The 18,919-nt window shown below is 44.3% G+C and overlaps 1 protein-coding gene across 10 annotated transcripts in view; it reads left to right on the forward strand.

Moving 5' to 3' along the window:
• The window catches only part of MAP4K4 (mitogen-activated protein kinase kinase kinase kinase 4), a 162,760-nt gene that overhangs the window by 96,050 nt on the left and 47,791 nt on the right, over window positions 1-18,919 (forward strand). For all 10 annotated transcript variants that reach the window (XM_075135979.1, XM_075135985.1, XM_075135996.1 and 7 more), the window contains exons 4-9: window positions 7,911-8,036; window positions 8,842-8,952; window positions 11,805-11,895; window positions 13,435-13,565; window positions 15,868-15,922; window positions 18,318-18,396. In XM_075135979.1, coding sequence (XP_074992080.1) covers window positions 7,911-8,036; window positions 8,842-8,952; window positions 11,805-11,895; window positions 13,435-13,565; window positions 15,868-15,922; window positions 18,318-18,396 — 593 coding nt within the window. The remainder of the gene's footprint in view (window positions 1-7,910; window positions 8,037-8,841; window positions 8,953-11,804; window positions 11,896-13,434; window positions 13,566-15,867; window positions 15,923-18,317; window positions 18,397-18,919) is intronic.

Genomic DNA, 18,919 nt, shown 5'->3' on the forward strand with positions numbered 1-18,919 from the left:
AAACTAGAACTTTAGTTTCTCATTGAATCTCTTCAGCTGCATCAAACCTGCAGGACTCAGAAGCCTTTTCCATCTCCCAGGTCCAAACTGTGGTGCAGCAGTGTCTGGACTGCACACGCAGGGAGGGACCCATGTGTCGGTCCCCCTTGGGAAGGAGATCTGCCCTCCAGGTGGGAGTGGTGGCATACTGGGGCTTCACACTGCCCAGGGGGGACAGGGGCCAAGCAGTGGGCAAATGCTGCCCCTGGCTCTGTCGCCCCCAGAGATGCTGCTTTCCTTGGCATCAAATGCACACCGAGATTGGAAGGAGAAAAGCTGTGCAACATTTTGCTTTGTGCATAAGCCTGTTTTCTCTCCAGCGTCTACGTCTCCTTTTATTGTCTGAGCCCGGAGCTTTGCATAAAGGAAATTGCTTTAATTTCTTTCCTTCACACGCAGACTTATTTTTCATATCTGCTAGCGAGGGCTTGTTCTGATCACAAAAAAACTGGGACTGGATGTAGAATTGTGTAGCAACAGGCGTTTTTAGTGTGAATAATAGTGATGGAAGTAGGGTAGTAAACCTTCCCCCTTTTATGAGAGCTCTGAAGATGTCAGTACAAGGCTAGCTTGTTGCATAACTTGTAAATAATTTAGGCTTGATGAGGATGGACAGTTGAATTGTATAGCTGGGATAAACACGCAATCTGAGCAGAAACTCTTTTAAGTAATCATGACCAGGGTCAAGAGACTAGCCTTGGAAATGGTTGAAGGGGGATTTGCCCTTAGGAGGTTTCTCTCTCTCGGTTGTTTTCGGAAAAGCCCATGGCGTCCTGGGGTTTTACTGGGAGAGGTCAGCAGCGGTGCAGTCTCTGTGCCTGCAGCGCAGCTCATTCAGTGACCAGCGAAGGCACCGGGGGCACATCAGGCAAGAAAGAAAATATTGTTGTCGGGGTGATTGGCAGAGGAGGTGGTTTTGGGGGAGACAACAGACAAGTATTGTCTTCACGTGGTTTTTGGCTCCTTCCTGCCTGCACGTGATTCCGTCTCCTGTGCCTGCACAATGCTGCTACACAGGCTCCTTCGGGCAGTGCTGAGACCCTGCTTAAAAGCTAGCCGTCCCTCGTGCTTTTTTGTCCCGTTAACTTAATTGTTGCTTTATGGCTGCAGCCTCAGCGATGGCACTGTTGTGAACAATTTGGCTCATTTTCTTTCTTGTTTCAGATGGTGCCTTTAGCGTGCAGTAGAGAGGGTGTTGTGCCAAGGGGAGACAAAGCAGCCTCTGTTTTGCATGTGTTGGGAAGTGTGTGTCTAACCTGCTTGATGAAATCTTGCGGCTGAAGGTAACCAAATGTGGTCATAAGGACAGCCCTGTTCTCCCAGCCAGTTCTCACAAAACTAAGATTTTTTTGACCCTTGAAAAAGCATCACAGCCGTGTTCTGCGATCGCTCTGCCTGAGCAGAGCGTTGCCGGTCTGCTGCTTCTGGCAGTGCGGCTCTGTGCTGGCGGCGGAAGCGGCTCGGAGGCTGGTGGGCAGCTCACAGCGACAAGATGGGCTCCAGAAAGCTCGCAAATGGTAAAGCCTGTGAAGGGCTTTCTCTGCATGGGCTGCAGACGTGGGCAAGGGGCAGACTCTGAGAGGCACCCTCACAGCGATGGTGGGGCGATGCTCACCACCCACGCTGTTGCTTTCTGGATGTCTAGTACTCCTTCAGTGTCACTGAGCGCGTGGCGTGATGGATGCATTTTCTTATGGGCGAACAGTCTGGAGGCCTTTGAACAAGTGCGTGTTTGGGAAAGACTTGAAGGATGGTGCAGAGGAATGAACGTGCTGATGCCAGGGCGGGAAGAGTCTGTTGGTAAGGGGTCCGTGAAAGAGAGACCTTGCATGTGAAGTGGGACAGGCACAGTGAATGCTGGGGGTGAGGAGGTAACAGAGAAGAGAGACAGAAGGGAAATAAACTTGTATGAGGTCTTTAGCTTGAGGGTGACAAAGCTCAAAGGCTCTGTAAAAGACTCTCAAGAAAGACAGGATGTAATGAGAAAGTTGGAGGCTCTTGTATGTTAAGATTTAGGAGGGACTGTATATGGACTTGTTAAATGTTTACTGCACGTCTTGATTAAAGTCTTTTCTTTTAAACAGTTTAGGCTTTCCCTCCCAAGAAGCATGTGTTTGGTACTTTCTTTTAAGAACTATTTAATATCATATTCCCAATTCCGACACTCTGTTGTGGTGTTGGAGTGGATCACGTTTCTCCACATTGTGCTCTCAGCACTGCAAGCTGCTCTGCTTTATATGTACTTCCTACCTTGGCAGGCACTGGCAGGGACTTGCCCGGCGCTCGGAATCTCATTGCTCTCGTGGTTAGGTTCCTCCCAAAATTACAATCTCCTTCCCAGCTGGGAGGCAGCGCCACAGCTCCCGGTTCAAATACCGCGCTGTGTGCGATACTGCCCCAACTCTTCTTGCCAAAACGTCTCCCTCGTGTGTGAGAACTTTATTAACGAGTGTGTATATTATGGATTCCAGCACCAGAAAAGGTCACCTATTGTGCTAGGCACTATTCAGACTTTCCCTGTCCTGTACAGATTCAGCTCCGGATGGATGCTGGCCAGGCCTGGCGTGCGGGGAGGAGGGACGGTGTGACACACAAGCAGAATTGTGGTTTGCAAAAGTTGGTATCGTGATTTAGCCAGGAAGATTTTTGTTTGCGTTTGGTGCCTTTTAGGACTTTTTTTTTTTTTTTTTTAATGATGTGGATGGAGAGCAGAAATGAAAAGTGAGAGGAAGTGGAAAGGAAAACAAACTGGGTTTCTTGTGAGCTTCTCCTCTTTTTCTTCAACTTGCCTGTTGGGGAGAGACGGTGAAAGAAGGGCTGAGTTGCCGTGGTTCTGATGCCTCTGAAGGCAAACCAGTTTCCTCTCCACCTCTCTAGGCATCTGTGGGTTAGCGCTCCCTTCCCCCTCCGATGGGCTGTGGCTGCTGTGTGCCCCTCCACACAGATCCCAATTTTCCTGTGATTTAAAGATTCCCAAATGCCACAAGCCACCGCTGGAGCTCGTGATCCTCAGCAGCTCAGCTTACTCTGAAACCCCAGGTAGAGCGTCGCCAGCCGCCGTTCTCCAGGCAGTGCAGCTCCCTGGGTATAGGCAGGCAGAGCTTCGGGGGCAGCACGGAGGAAAGCAAAGGAAAGGAGACTTGGAGACTTCCCGTTTCCCATCTCCCTCTGCCTGCACGTTTGGCTTTCCACTGTTGGGGAGTGCTGTTAATTCTTAAAATGCTTGCTTGTAGCCTAAAATCACTGGATGCTGTTTGTGCAGGGAGAGCTGAGATTTGTCACCGTCTCATTTCTTAAATCAAAAAGGAAAGTTACTGAAGGGACCAATTTGTATTCCTCTGCAAACTGATTTAGGGCAGCATATAAATCATCTGGCGGGATAGGTAAACTTGCTCTTACCTTCATCACAGAACATTGTCTTGCTTTATCCTTGCTTGGCTGTGTTTCCTCGTACTACTAGGGTAAATAAAATCTTCTGAAATTGTCCCAAGTTTCTCCTCCCCGACTTGTGCCATCCCTTGAGAGGGCGGAATCAACAGCTAGCAAAGAGCAGTGGTCAGGCAGCATTTCCACCTGGAGGAGCATGGATGGAAAGTCACCACTTACGTGCCCTGGGATACTTCCTCGCTGTACCTTTAGGTGTTTGTTTGGTTTTTTTTTTTTAAATTCAGCTCCTGAAATAATTTCCTTGTACTATAGAGCTTGGAAAACAGTGTTATTCCCCCCTGCCTCCTGTCTGTTTCTCAGAGTCAGAGTCTCGTAGGGGTCTCGTACCAGTTGCAGTGCTGGGGCAGGTTGGGACTGTTTTGCTTGGTCTCCTGAGGCACCTGGACAACGATGTTTAGGGAAGTATATAAAAACGGGGCAGGCATGGAGTGATTTTTCTTTTCCTTTTGTTATATCCTCCCTGCTTCTGGCACTCGTAGAGCTGTAGTTCTCTTCTTCTCCCTCCCTACCACGATGTCCAGCAGAGTGCTTCTGAATTCCTCATCCTCTAAGAATTTGTATAAATAAGCAGGATTTTCTTGCAATAACGATGCAGGGGGCTTACCTTTGGAAAATGTGCTGAAATGGTATAATTGAGCTGTCCAGATTAATATTCCTTACATGGATCTGCTCTAGTAGCTTTTATTTGACTGGGAGTTACTCCAGTGGCACTGTGTTCAGATGCTTAAATCATTCAGATACTTAAATCATCACAGTTTTGTAATAACAAGTCATTGGTTTGCCATCTGCGTGCAAAAAAAATAATCTGATATTTAGCCTGCAAATGCAAGTGGTGGGGAGATTTTGTGCTACAGCCGTACGCGAGCTGATCGGGCGCTGCTAGGTGGCGTGCTGGGAGGTAACACGCCTGGTTTTGTTTTTAATGTGCTAATTTAAATGGTTAGAAATTATCTTAGTGTACATAGGTGGATTTCTGTGCAGGCGTCGCATGCGGTTTTTAATCTTGCAGGCAAAGTCGTTTTGATAAAACAGCGCGGCAGTTAGAAATCCCTAGAGATGCTGACATGTCCATTTAATCTCTGAAGGGAAACACATGGAAAGGGAGAGGAAAGCCGCTCCAAGCTTGATTTAACCACGTGAGTCTTGCAAAAGTATAGCTTACTGCAAAAATTACTAGTAATCAGACGTGCTGTCACAAACAGACAGCGAATGTATAAGTATAAAACACTTACACCAGCCCCATCACAGGCCAGACAAAGAAGGTTTCAATGGGAATTTGTATCCACAGATAATGGCTTAAAGTGGTAATTGATGCCAGCTGCATAAAATCACTAGGAAGGGCTCACCAGCTGCCTCTCTCCTCCAAGAAAAAAGGATGTACTTTTGTATTCCTTCATGAGAATGACAGTCTCTCGCCTCAATCGGTTTTAATTTTCCCCTTTTGTGATCCTGGCGCCTCTGCAAACAGAGGGACTGTTAGTGGCGGTGGTGCAGCGCGTGTGTTGTCAGGAGGAGGTGAGGGACCTTCCGTCCCTGAGGCTGGCTCACACGTCCAAATCCCGGGACGGCTGCCGAAACACCTCCCTCTGCACGGGAGGATCCCTGTGGCAGACTGCAGCCTGCCCTCCCTGCAGCACATCTGTCCGTGAGGAGACCTGTGTGGAAATGGTCTTATCTGGTGAGATTTTTGGGTGGAATTTATCTCACCCTGATCCAAGACATCTGCAAGATTGGTGTCTGGATCTTGGCTCGTGACCTCATCCTCCTTTTGTAGTTAGTGGGGAGAAGTAAACACCAGCAGGGCGCACATTGTTTGGCCTCTTTCAGATGTCCACATTGGGATGAAATCAATTGTACCTTGGAAAAAACTGTTCCTGAATTTGGAACAGAACAATTTTGGTCTGGCCACCTTTTAAAAATTTTTTTCTAATTATCTTACACCAATTGCTGTACCACAGTGGTACTGCAGCCTTCTCCATGCTGATTAATCCTCATGATAGTTCCTGTCGCCACAAAGTCTTCAGGACTCAGTGCCAGGGAGTTATTGATCCACACTAAGTAAGTGGAGTCCTCCAAAGCCTGGCAGGAATTACTGAATCCATTTATTTTTGTAGGCTGGAATTTGGTCTGGATTGAATTGGAGGTGAGACGCTATTTGTGTTGTGGACAAATGCTCCATGACAGCTGAAAAAGGAGTTTAGGACCATTATTAGCCTTAGTTAAGGGAGATGCTTGGGGTTGCTGCAGGCCATTGAGCAGGTGCTTTGACACAGCCGCAAGGAAAAACTGAGAGAGTAATAACTGCCTGCAGTTTTCTGGGTCTGTGTGTGCCTTTTTTTGTTGTTGTTTGTTCTTTGTTTTTTTTGGAGGGGTGGGTTTTTTTATTATTTTATTTTTCAGAAATAGATCCTGTCTAAGCATTGTCATTTTGGCTGTTACAATAGATGATAAACATGAACAACCTTTAGGACATCCTGCCCATTGTATTGTAAAAGCTATTGTGTTCATGTGCTGAGGGTAGGAAATAATTTTTATATGAAAAATCAGTACAAAATAGCAGATTAATCCAATTACATATATTAAACTATCAGTGATTAAGTCCCAAACCATTAGAGTTTAACAAAGCTCCTATTACAGTTTTTTTGCCTAAATTCAAAGTGCACTGTGGTAGTTTCTAGTAAAGCATTTCTTCTTCTTCTTCTTTTTTTTTTTTTGCGTATGGTCTAAATAAATAAAAAATCACACAACAGCAAGGACAACATAAGCACCGAGGAAGCACCGAGTTAGCTTTTGGCTCAAAAAGCTGTTCTGATAATGCTTTCTCCCAGGGCTGCTGTTCACTGAGAACTTGGATTTACAAGATTATTTTACTGTTTTGTTCAGTGTTCCAGAAATACACAGTATTTTACTTTAAAGATGCGTCATGAGAAGATTTAAGAATAGTTTACCCCTGGTGCATTTGGGGAATTCTCTCATGATGATTTACGAGTAAGCACTGCATCCTACTATTAATGTGTTTGAAATAATTGTTTGCTTTGTAGCGTAGGGTGGTTTCTTTTGCTAAAGCCATGTGTACCAGTGTGTATAAATAGTTAACGTGTACTTAGTATTAACATCTGCATATGTGGTAAATAGGGTATTTGATTGCTAGCATGGTACAGATTGCAAGGAAGTTTAAGGCTTAAAATTTTCTCATGTAATCAGCTTTGACATTACAGGATAATCAAAATACGTGCTACCGTTTCCATCAGGCAGCCACCCTAGGGAACAGAGGTTTCGGTTTCTTCCTGGAGTCAATTTAAGGTAGACATTTTCCCCCTGGATATCTAAGGCTAGAAAGTTGTGGAGCGAATGGAGATTGTGCCTAAAGGGGTAAACCAGCTGCATTTTCATTTGTTGCTTGAGAGGTGCTGGATGGGGGCTCCACTGTCTGGGTGTGGTAAGAGGGGGATGAGGGAGGGATGGTGGTGGGATGGTGTCTGCTCCTTCTTCTCCGGTGTCTGCTGGCTGCCTGCTCAGACGTTACCTCAAAACGTGCATGGATCCTTCCATGCAACGTGTCCTACTGTCACTTCAAAAACGGATTGTGGGTGTTTTTAAGGAGTGGTTGCATAGTGTTAGCCATTTCAGCTCTTTGAAGGGACGACCTCCCTTCACCTGAGCTGCTCTCTGCTTGGCACCTTGCTGAGGTGGGGGGAGCCGGGGGAAATCCTTCCTCCGCCTTTGTGTCCCAGCATCCTGTTTATCGCCCGGGCTCCTGGCCCTCTCTTCCTGATGCACTTGCTCTTCCTCCACCGAGGCAGAAGGAGGAGGAGGAAACTTGTGCATGAGGCGAACGCCTTGTCTGCTCAGCGAGGGGAATGCCTGATCTCCACCTCTGCTTTCCTGCGCCAGCCCCGTGCTGGCACTGAGGTGGGACCCTGTCGTCCCCACCGTGGGGGGACCAACCTCGGAGGCTGTGCTGAGCCGCTGTCTGGCATTTAAATAGAGCTGTTTGCAATCTTCAAAATTAAAGGAAAAAAAATCAGGAAGATGGAAGTGATACTCCTCTATCGTAAAGTCACAGATTTTTCCGGTTTTCTAGTTCTCTGGGTTACGTAGAATAAAAGCCTGCTAGCTATGTATTTGCCTAAGGTATTACAAGCATAGGGTTTTTAAACAGATCCTGTCCTGCTCCATCATTGGATGAAGTCCAGTGCATGCTTCATTTGCTTTTTTGCACTACTAAAAACTTGGGAAGGTAAAGGTCTGTTTTAGACCATGTCAATAAACAGGATTTTGATGGCATGAACATAGGATGTGTTTACTGAGCGTGATGAACTTTTATAAATTGAACTTTTTAAAAATCTACTTGTGTGAAGGAGAAGAGGAAATAATAAGGCACACCATGTATTAAACATATGTTTCTTGGTTTTTTCCCAAAGGACGAAGAAGAAGAAATCAAACTGGAGATTAATATGCTAAAGAAATATTCTCATCATAGAAATATTGCAACTTATTATGGTGCTTTCATTAAGAAGAGTCCTCCAGGACATGATGACCAACTGTGGGTAAGCAGATATTTCTCAAGCATGTTCATAAGTCTTTCCCTTTTGGATATAGTTTGAGAATGACAGAAATATCACATTATGGAAAGACAAACTAATAGAATTTGGTGCTTGCCTGATCAGATAGATAAGTGAATCACATAGGCTAATCATGCATCCTTACGAGGATGGCTGAACCAAGATTTGCTATTAGCAATGGATTTGCTCTTTAAGTAACCTTTTTTTTCCCCATCTCACAGATGGATAGTAACATGTTTCATGGGAACAAGGCAGATGAGCTGAGCAGTAAGAATGTGTGGCTGTAAAAAGAAAGCTGCACTTGAGAATTGTACCCATTACATTTCTCATCCCACCTCATCTACACCCTCTAGAGGACTGAAGTTCGGGTTTGAAATGGCAGGGTACAGACATCAGTGCATGTTCTTCCATAGATAAATGGGAGTTAAAGAATAAGATGTGTTGCAATGGTGTGATCAGTTTGATTCCTTCAGCGTTGGATGTGCTCTTACTCCTGTTGCTGATAATGCATTTTGCATAGCTGAGCAAATCCAGATTCCCAGCATTAAATTACAGTGTTTAAATCAGTCCTTGAAAATGTGGTAACTAATGTGAGACATATTCCATATATGTCTGACACACATTGGAGACATTTGGTTTGAATCCATTTTCCAGGAGGAGATGTAAAATAAATGATATTCTCTGCTTCACAAGGGTTTCCCAAATCAATGCTGCAACCTGATTATTTTGCTTTGCTAGACAGCTGGGAACTGTGTTTAATGTTGGTTGTATGCTGATATTTGTTTTGCAGCTTGTTATGGAGTTTTGTGGAGCAGGCTCTATCACAGACCTTGTGAAGAACACGAAAGGGAATACTTTGAAAGAAGACTGGATAGCATATATCTCCAGAGAGATTCTCCGGGTAAGGAAAATAGTCTGCTCCACTTGAAAACACAGAAACAGTCTTACAGAGATGTAGCCTAGCTTGAGGTTCTGCAAGAAGCTGTTTCTGATCAATTCCATTAGCCATGTCATCACTTGGAGAGTGCGTAGGAGCAGATAGATGTCTGCTCCACATCATTTAACTCAGTGTGAGTTGTACTGTATTGTAACAGCAGCCTTGCAGAAAATAGCAATTTTTAGTCATGAGAAGCCAGCGGAAGAACCAGTGACCTTACCTATTGTAGAGGCTGTGAAACAGTGTCCATAAGACACTGTTTTTGAGAAGCCTGAGGTTGTAACAGTGTCGTAACACAATAGGGAGCGGAATGGGCTTTTCCAAATGTGCTTGCAGCTGTCTTTCTCTGCTCCTAGTCAAGTCTGTGGAGGAAGGGAGTTGTTGGCTCAGGCCAGCGGTCAGGACTTCTGTGCTGCGATGTGCTCGCATACTCGGTATTCCGGCAGTCTTTCTAGAGCAAGCAGCCACGTCGGATGTGGCTGTGCGTTGTGGAGTGGTAGCAGACGGCGCTGCAAAAGTTTCTCAGGAAGAGGGATGCCACTTACCAGTTTTTCTAAAACTGAAGCTCTAACTAATTACTCTTCATATTTAATTTCCAGTTGGTACAGTTTAAGTGCTTTTTGAATTGGCATTTGTTTGCTGCGCTAAGTAAATCTGGTATGGTTTTCCTCGTGCTTCTTTGTAAAACAAATTGCCTCCTACCCATACCACTACACAGTATGTTTGTTCAATTGCCTCATCATAAATGAAGTTCTGAAGGGCTTTATGTTAAAGGAAACCACCACTGGCTCTTGCATAAATCAATGCTGCTGTTGTCTGTGTTACACATTTGCTCTGCCTTGGTGATTTTTAAGATGGTGAGGGAGGGAGATGTGCGACTCTGGTCTCTTGCTCTAATTCCGAATGCTAGGAGAGAGTCCAGCTGCTGGCGTTTGGGCTGGCACATTTTGAGTTGTTTACGAGGGAGAAGAAAAGTTCAATACCTACTGATGGTTGAATTTCAAATCAAATGGATAGCATGCTTTAATATGAGGAAAGCTAACTTCTGCAGGACTGATCTTATGCTTGATTTGAGAACTGTGTGACCTTGGAGGTATTGCATGCTATGTTGCATTCATTCTAGGTTCTCCTTAGGTAAAGTAGCCACGCTCACTGAGATTTACCTCAGAACAGAGTTAGGTGAAAGCTATTTTCTCATTCCTGTGAGAGATTTGCAAAAGGAGCCCTAATTGCTTGCTAGCAGGAACTGGAATATCTGGAAAAAAGGAACGCTAAACTCACATTGCTATGAGAGATTGCAAAACCTGATTCGACACCGAGTTTGTCAGAGATGGAGGAGAGAGGTTGTGTAACAGAAAGTTAAAATGAGCTAGAGTGCCAAAGATCGGTGCAGGTGGAGACACAGGTGAGGGTTGACCCAGTGGATCTCTGTGTGGTTGGGGGGGCCTGGGGACTGCAGGGGAACGGAGACATGCCCTTCTGTCTCCTCCCAGCCCTTCGCAAACTCAGATGTGTTTTTTCAGTAAGGTTAGATGGTACTCTGGAGAGAACAGACGATTATCTCTCTGGCTGGGTTGGCGTAGCAAAAGGCTTTAAAAAGTATCTTGTGTGAAGCTGTGGAAAAGCCTTCATTTCTGTGAAAAATAAGACCACACTTAGCATTAGCAGCCAGCGAAGGGTCTCGGGGACATCAGCCGTTCACTTGGTTCGCTTGTGACATGTGTGGGGAGGAGCTGTGGATAGTGGTTTTTTTGTCACGCTCATTAACTGTTTTAAAAAAAGAAAATAGCCCAATGGTTATGTAGGCAAACTGGTAAATGATCATTTAATGAAGAACATGTGTTAGGAAATATTTCTCTACAGCAACCACTACTCTCTTAACCTCTTGCAGCTGTAAAGGTTCTATTTCTTTATTTTTTGTAAAACATTAAAAGCCTATGAGGGCAACACGAACAGGCAAGATGATCCCACTGGAGACTACAATTTTCCGAGCAGAGAGCTGAGGAGAAACCAAAATACGGGCAGTTGCTAAGAGGGTTGCCTGTTGTTCTCGCAATTACATTAGAGAGTAAAATGCAACATATGTCTTCCTCAGCCCTCCCTCCACATGGCTAACGCTTTGGGGCATGCATCCAGGTGCTGTCTCAACAAAAAGCACCGTATGCCAGGAGGTTTTGTTTCCTTTGGAAAGTATAATGCTCATGCTTTCTTTTTTTTTTGTCTTTTGCATGTTTTTTTTTTTCCTGAGGAACAATTATCTGGCTGCTTCGTATTTATGGAGGCTAGAGAAGAGAACTGCAGCTTTGTAGCAGAGCTTTTGTTTGTCGTCAGTCGTCCCTCGCCCTCAAACAGAACTGCCAGTCCATCACCCTCCCACCCCCTTCTCGGGGGTGCTTATATGAATGCTGATGCTGCCTCCTTTCTCCCTTCACCCCCCTTCCCAGACTAAATTCTGGGTGACCCTGTGTGTGTCAGATGTCAGTGACGTACGTTGACGCTGATTGTGTCATTGCATGGAGACTTTCTGCGAGCTGAACTTTTTCACACGACAGCTGAGAGGTGTTTGCACAGTGCAGATGTTGGGCTGTATTTAGGTACAGCGTGAGCGTGGGGCCCGTGTCTCTGCTCCGTTACCAACAGCTGTGCGGGTGGTATGCTGCTACGAGGCTCCTGCGGGTCCCATTGCACCCAGCCGCTGAGCAAGAGCCTGACACCCAGTGCTATGGGCTTTGGGGGTGCTGGGTACCGGTAGTCTGTTGCTAAGCCAAGAGCCTAACTCTGAATGTCCTCTCCTTCCTCTCCTCTTCTTAATGCAGGGGTTGGCACATCTTCATGCTCATCATGTGATTCACAGGGATATCAAAGGGCAAAATGTGTTGTTAACAGAGAACGCAGAAGTGAAACTCGGTAAGTAGGCACACATGTCCACTTCCTTATTCATTCAACCTTTGTTTTCTGATGTGCCTAAACTGATTTTATCCTCCAAGAGCCCTGCGATATGTTCTGTAGCATGTGCACTCTGTCACTGCTCCCGTGTGAATCGAGGCCTTGCACGTATTTCCTCTTGCTTTGGGAGGAGGGCATACATTTCGTTAGATGATGTTGGCTTTCATGCCAGAATTGGCGAGGTGACCGTTTTGTGCCTCCCACTGAGCAGTGTGTGACTTGGATTCGTTCTGATTCCCTTTATTCTGGACTTGGGAAGTGACAGGAGTCACTCTTTTATTTGGCTTTAATTAAAATAGCACCTGCTGTGCAGGTTCTGGGCACAGAAATACGATCTGGACAGCACACTCGAGGGAGCTGTGGCATCAAGTTCAAAACGCAGTTCCAGCTCTGGCGTGCCTGCCGAAAACCGTGCTCATCCCTGGCCTCTTCTCTCCCTTCCAAGTGGACAAACTCTTTTTTTTCCTTCTCTCTAATCTGTCTCTTCCAGTTACCGCACACTTTAACTTTCTGTGTTTGTATCACGCTACGTTCGCCACCTTTTTTTGGTTAAATATAGAGCCATGCTGAAGCCCTCCCACCCAGCCCACATCCCTTCTGTTTTGCATTACACCTTCCTCCAGCATGAGGCATGGGAAGATGTCCCGGCTGCTGGAGGAGGAAGCTCTCGGGAGAGCTTTCCTCCTTTTGGTCCAAAGTGGAGCACGGTAGCTCCCAAACCGTTGTTCCCACCGAGCTCATCTACACCAGTTTGTCAGTGTTGCTCAGATGATGGATGCGGTGAAGCGGACACAGCCCTCCTAGAGCAGATGCAGTTACTGGTGTAGAAAGGCATATATCACTGTTGTTGTGAACGGGAGAACTGAAGGGAGGACAACACCCTTGTAATGTAATTGCCCTGTAATGAAATGGGCATCTCTTTTGCAACCCATGTGCGTATGTGCTCAAAGTTGGCACCCCTTTTAATAATCCCCATCTTTTGCTCCTATTGACGCATCTGCTGTGTGCATTAGAGCAGAGAGCAACTCGCTGAGCAACAGATTATTTTTGCTGTCTGATTTTAGAGTGGAAAAGGTGGACAGCTGAAAAGGAGACATGTTCATGCATGTGGTTTTCCCATAGCATGAGAGGTACCTTTGGGAAGCAGCTCCCTCTCTATAGGCAAAGGTGCTTGGCTTCACCAGTTGGGAAGGGAATAGCCCGTCTTCAGCCTCCCACACAGTATTTTTGCAGCTGTATGGTCCCTTCTGTACAGCCAGGCCGGTGAGAGGTGCAGGAGAGGTGGTCATACGCTGCCATGTCTCTTGAGGCTTGTGGCCCAAGCACATTGCATGTGAACCACAAGGGCTTGGCTGCTTCAGTATTAATCATCATATTTCTCCTCAGCATGGTCCTCCCACGTGGAACATCCACAGGGTTTTATTTCCAAATCACCTTACAGAAGTAATCACTGCACTATTTTTCCCCTCTTACTTTATTTTGCTCTTTTCCCACCTGCAGTGGATTTCGGTGTGAGCGCTCAGCTGGACAGGACAGTTGGCAGGAGAAACACTTTCATTGGAACTCCGTACTGGATGGCTCCAGAAGTTATTGCCTGTGATGAAAATCCAGATGCTACGTATGATTACAGAGTAAGAGAGTCCAGTTCACAGGAAAAAAAACACTCCAACACACAAAACCCCTACACTTGTAGTATGAACATCCATGAACGATGGCAGTTTTTGAGACTTCTTATGCTTTGTAGGAGTAATATTATTTTGTGTAGGTATATTCTTATTACAGGAGTACAAGGCATGGGTTACTGCTAAATTGTGACCTTTAACAGTTGCCGTTACGTGTATTATCATAGCTTCGAGATGTAAGGAGTAGGACTTCAGTGTGCTGTAGGTACTCAGAGAAGGCAAAAAAGAGTTTAACTGGAAACACTCGTGTTCTCGATTTGTATAATGATTGTACTTTAAATTGTGTTAGACCATGTCCCAGTTATTGTAGTAACCCAGAACAATGCATTTTAGGTGTTGCCTTAAATAGAACCACCGTCTGGAGAGCCAGTGAAGTACAAAAGGAGCTCTTTAAACCGTGCCTGTTGCTGATTTCAAGATACATATAGAAGTTGATAAAAATTTATCCATCGCAACATTTCTCAACAAAGATCGTTTTTTACATAGTTTGCTGCAAACCAAAGATTTAATTACTGCAAAACCGTAATTGGCTTGTTGATATTTGCACTACCCTTAAGAATATTATGTTTGTGTATTTAAAGTTAAATTTCTCTAGTGAAAGCATCCTGTAATCTTAAAAGTTCTTCTCAGCTTGCTTTAATGAAAGCACAAGGAAAGAAAAAATGTGAAAATATGCTTTTTAAAAAATCTTCACTTAGACTAATGCAGTTGTTCCAACTTTTAACCAAGAAGGGCAACAAAGATATCAGAAAGCCTGTGATTAAGGCCTTACAATGAATTTTAGAGCTGAATATCAATTATATCAATTTGCTGAGATTGATAGTGATGTTAGCTATCAGTATGTTTGTGTATGTCTAAATCTATTTAAAAAAAACAGGTAATTCGAGTTGGTGTTTTTGTATCTTTTGACTAAGATTGATCAGATTGATCCTATTTCTCTTGATTTAATCGATTTTTACATCCATCAGCTCATTGTACTAAAGGTAATGCTTTATATCTTTGCAGATGGAGTTATTAGGAAGGAAGGGTGGCTATTAAATGATCTAATAAAGGAGAAGAACTCTCTGCAATATTTATTAATGCAGTAGTGATGTGAAAAATAACTCCTCCTGCCTCTGAAAATACCTGTTTATTGTTCCTGGTGGAGCCTGTAGGGCTCTCTCCCCCAAAAAATTCACGGTTGAAAGATTTTGTAAGATCATGAGGCTGTGCAGTTTAGCTTAAATGGCTGGATTGGACCAAGAGGAAAGATTGCCTTGCTGGGTCTGAAAGTGCGATCATTAGAAATGCTTCTCTGCTTGTAGTACAAGAAGAGCTTATTTGCTCATTAGTTGCGAGTAATTTTTTAAAAAGTCATTATTGTAACCAGAAATGAAGACTGCTTTGTTCAAGAACAGCTCTCTTCCAGCAGCCTTCTCCAGTGTTTTGCCCCTTAAGCTGTGGTGGTCTCTGGAGTTGGTTCCTTGGCAGGACTCTTCCAGCTCTTGCCTGTGTGTGATCCTCCTGGCTCTCGCCCGGGCTCTCCCTAGTCAGGGGCGCTGGCCAGAGGTGGTACCTCCAAAGGCTCCCACTGAAGGACTCTTGTTCCGTAACGTTTTGAGCAAAGCTGAGATGGTAGGGAAGGAACGTTTGCTTTGGCTCCAAGCAAGGTATCCAACAGAGGCTTCTTGCAAGTTTAGCAGTGATGGCTATTCCCCTAGATAAAACTATTATTTGATTACTGGGACTAGAAAAAAGTTCAGGACTGGGTGTATTCCACTAATCTGTATTTGTTTGTTTATTTACTGGTTTAGACACTGAAAAAGACCTGCCAGGTTTATTTCTTTCTACCCTGCAGTCTTCATATCTCCATCTTTTGTTTGGGGAAACGAGTACAGTGTTTTCTGTGAATCTACTGTAGGGAAATGTTCAGTCTTTTGTAAACAAGTATAGAAAGCTCTGTTGTTTCATAGACGTAGCTTTGGGGCCGAGGTATTTTTCATTATCGTAATGTGAATATATTTTTATGTGTTACTAGAAAGGGTTGTTTCCACACTCTGTACGAATACGTACGTGCATTTGTGTATATATATGTATTATATGACAAGTAGGATTTTATGACACCGTTACAAAAAAAGAGTAGCTTATATTATTTGAATAGCCTCGGTATTTGGTTCCAGTCTCACCTACAGGGCCTCTGTAAATAGTACTGTCTTACTGTCTGAATGGGTAAATCCACCTACTAACATATGGTCTCTCTCTTTTTATGCAGAGTGACCTTTGGTCATGCGGCATTACAGCCATAGAGATGGCAGAAGGAGCTCCCCGTAAGTGATACGTCTGCTTCTCCAGTGGGCTGGTTAAGACTGAAACGTATACTTGGGAGATGCTGATTGTAATCTAAGCCTAGTTTGGAGGTTTCTGAAAGTATCCTCATGTAATTTCGGTTCTCTTTGGTCTTGCCTGCCCTATAAATATAAAATCCCATAAATAGCAATGCTTTTGATAAAGATAGGATTGTGTTTAAGCACTACAGTGCAGACTGCAGTAATTTAATTTCCATGGTAGGAATATTTGGAAGCTAATCAAGCGGCAGACTTCCTTCCTATGGGTAGTATATTGTGTTTTGGAGTTGCGTCCCAATTTGTGTATGGCCTGGCCTGGGATGCTGAAACCTCAGCTGGGGAGAGGTGCAGTGGGACCTTGAGAAATCCGACCTTAATGAAAAAAGCGTCTGTAGCAATTGTTTCTGTGTCAGCTTTCCGTGGGTCTGGGTAATGGTAACATTGCTTCTCCTTTTGTTTCTACTCATCGGTGGGCGGTGCCCTTAGCAGTGGCATAACTTAAACTGTAAATCCGTTTTCAACACAGATTATTGACCTTAATGCTCCTTGCTTGAGAATACTCATCAGTTGATATGGGTATTTTTGAGACAGAAACCTGGAAACCAAAAATGCCCAACTTTTTATAGCTTATTTTCCCCTCACATACTTAGTCTTTCTGAATATCAAGTTAAACAGCAGATATGTTCGAGGAAGACAGAAAGATTTAAAAAGAAAAGAAATTAGGCATGATGTTTTGGCTTTCAGTGGTAATTTTTGTGAAAATCCTTATTGAACTAGCAAATATGCTTACCCCCAACCCCAACTGGGGCTCTGTATTTAAAAAATAACAGCCTAAGGTACCTAAGAGTGAGTTAATTCAGTTTTTTTACACATAAACAACCACCATACCACAGCCCAGCTTGAAACCTCTGTCTTTGAAATAATCATGTTGAAATGAAGTATTGACATTTTCCTACCTAAAAAATGGTCATTTCATTATAGCCACTGCCTGCTTTTTTTTCGTTACTGTTTTTAATGTAAAATTTATAAATCGAAGAACAACGCTCTTGTTTTGATTCATGTTTTAGAAGGTCTGATGGTTTGTTTTTTTTTTTTCCCTGCTCCTAATTGCACGTTTGCATGAATGCCCATGTGAGAGCTGCTCCCAGGACACCTCAGCCAGCACTGTATTAACAGCGTTTGAGCTACCACTTGACCTCCTTTTTGCTGTTCCTTTTTGTTCAGTGCATTGGGTTGCCTGGGTGGCTTTCAAGTAAAAGCTGTGTCTGTGGGTTTTGTAAGCCTGGAATTGGACAATAATATTTTTTCATTTCCAAACCGAAGCAGAGCTTGGCTCCTCTTTTTGTAAAAGCACAGAGAGGTATTTGAGCAAAGATGCAACGTAAATGCTGAATAGCTCTTACCTTGGTCTGTCCTCTGGCATGTGAGCTCTGCCTCCTCTTTCAGCAACAGCTGAAGGGTCCATCTCTAAGCTTGGTGGTCTGATGGGATCTACAGGCACCCAAGGGGCTTCTCTGCCACGGTTGCGGCCCCTTATTTCTGCATCCAGAATCCTCCTCACATCAGTCTGTTTCTCCTGAATTTCTGCTGTGTGGAAAACGTTACCTCTTCCTGCAGTGATCATTCAGGCTGAGACTGATGGTGCAAGTGGTCAAGCATAGGAAGATGGTAAAAACAGAGGATTTGCTTCTAGCATCCTTTCTTGGGCAGCCTCCCTCCCTGCTCCCTTGTTTCCCTGCGTTGGCTCTGCCGTGGTGCTTTTGCTCTGGAGCAGGAGGAAAGGCTGTCCTTAACGGACTCCCAGTAAGTGTCGGCTGAAACCAAGGGTACTTCTTTTGACAAGAGTCATAGGTTTGCACTTCAGTTTTGCAGGGAATCCTTTTTTTGATACAGACCCTCCCATGCTTCAAAACCATCAGGCCTTGGAATAGAGAAAAGCTCCAAGTCTGGAGAAAAAAATGAGGCATCCTCCTTTAATTGCCTGCGTAGTGGGAGAGGAGGGCAGGTGGAGCGAAGCAGTGACTGTGTCGTTCTTCCCTTCTGCCATCATCTTCTCCCAATATTTTATTGACCGGAACATAAGTTATATGAGTTGGGGCTGGAGGAGGGCTGCACACAGATGTTCCCATCATGGTTGAGTCTGAAGGTTAATAAATGCCTCAATCTCTTTCTCTTTTTGGGGCCACCCTTGCAACATTGAGCTGTGGAAAGGTTGTCATTTCAGGCCAATTCCATTTAGTTGTGTTGCTGTCTGCATCTGCTGCATGTGCGGTCAGGATGGTGGGAATGGTTGGGGAAGCTGAAGCCGTGGTATTGACAGAGAGCAACTAAGACAACATCTATATGTTCCTGTTCGGTTTTGTTTTCGTTCCTTCAGCGCTTTGTGACATGCATCCCATGAGGGCACTCTTTCTGATACCCAGGAACCCTCCCCCACGGTTAAAATCCAAGAAATGGTATGTATTAGTTATATCTTGTTTGTAGCCCTTTTTGTAGCGTGATGTTTTCTTGTGTCTCATCGCATGCTGTTTTGCTACCACTTCCACAGAACTGTAGAGCAATTTAAGTTAGCAAAAATCACTCTGTTGTTATCTTCTGTGCCACTGAATCAAAGCATGAAATAAAAAGCATGCGTTGTTTATTTAGTTCTGTTTGTCCCAGAGAAATTTTATCTCGAATAGTGTGAAAATAAAAACCAAGCTTTTTTTCTTGACAGAGCAGCATCTGTATTAAGGTGACAAATGGATCCATATTTTAAAAAATAAAATCCCGCAGCTCTCTTAATATGCAGTATGTTTTCTCAGATGTATCGTAACACAGAAACAGAACAGTACTATAGTGTTCTAGTTGCTAAGTTGAAAGGAGCTATTAAAATTAATGAAGGCTTTTACTATAATTATTGTAAACGATTGGAATTGAGTGTGCACTTCTTGCCAGCTGAGAAGAATCCATTAGTATCGGAGGATTTCCTCCCAGTTA

The sequence above is a fragment of the Calonectris borealis genome, chromosome 1 (genome assembly GCF_964195595.1).
Source record: "Calonectris borealis chromosome 1, bCalBor7.hap1.2, whole genome shotgun sequence".
Lineage (NCBI taxonomy): Eukaryota > Metazoa > Chordata > Aves > Procellariiformes > Procellariidae > Calonectris > Calonectris borealis.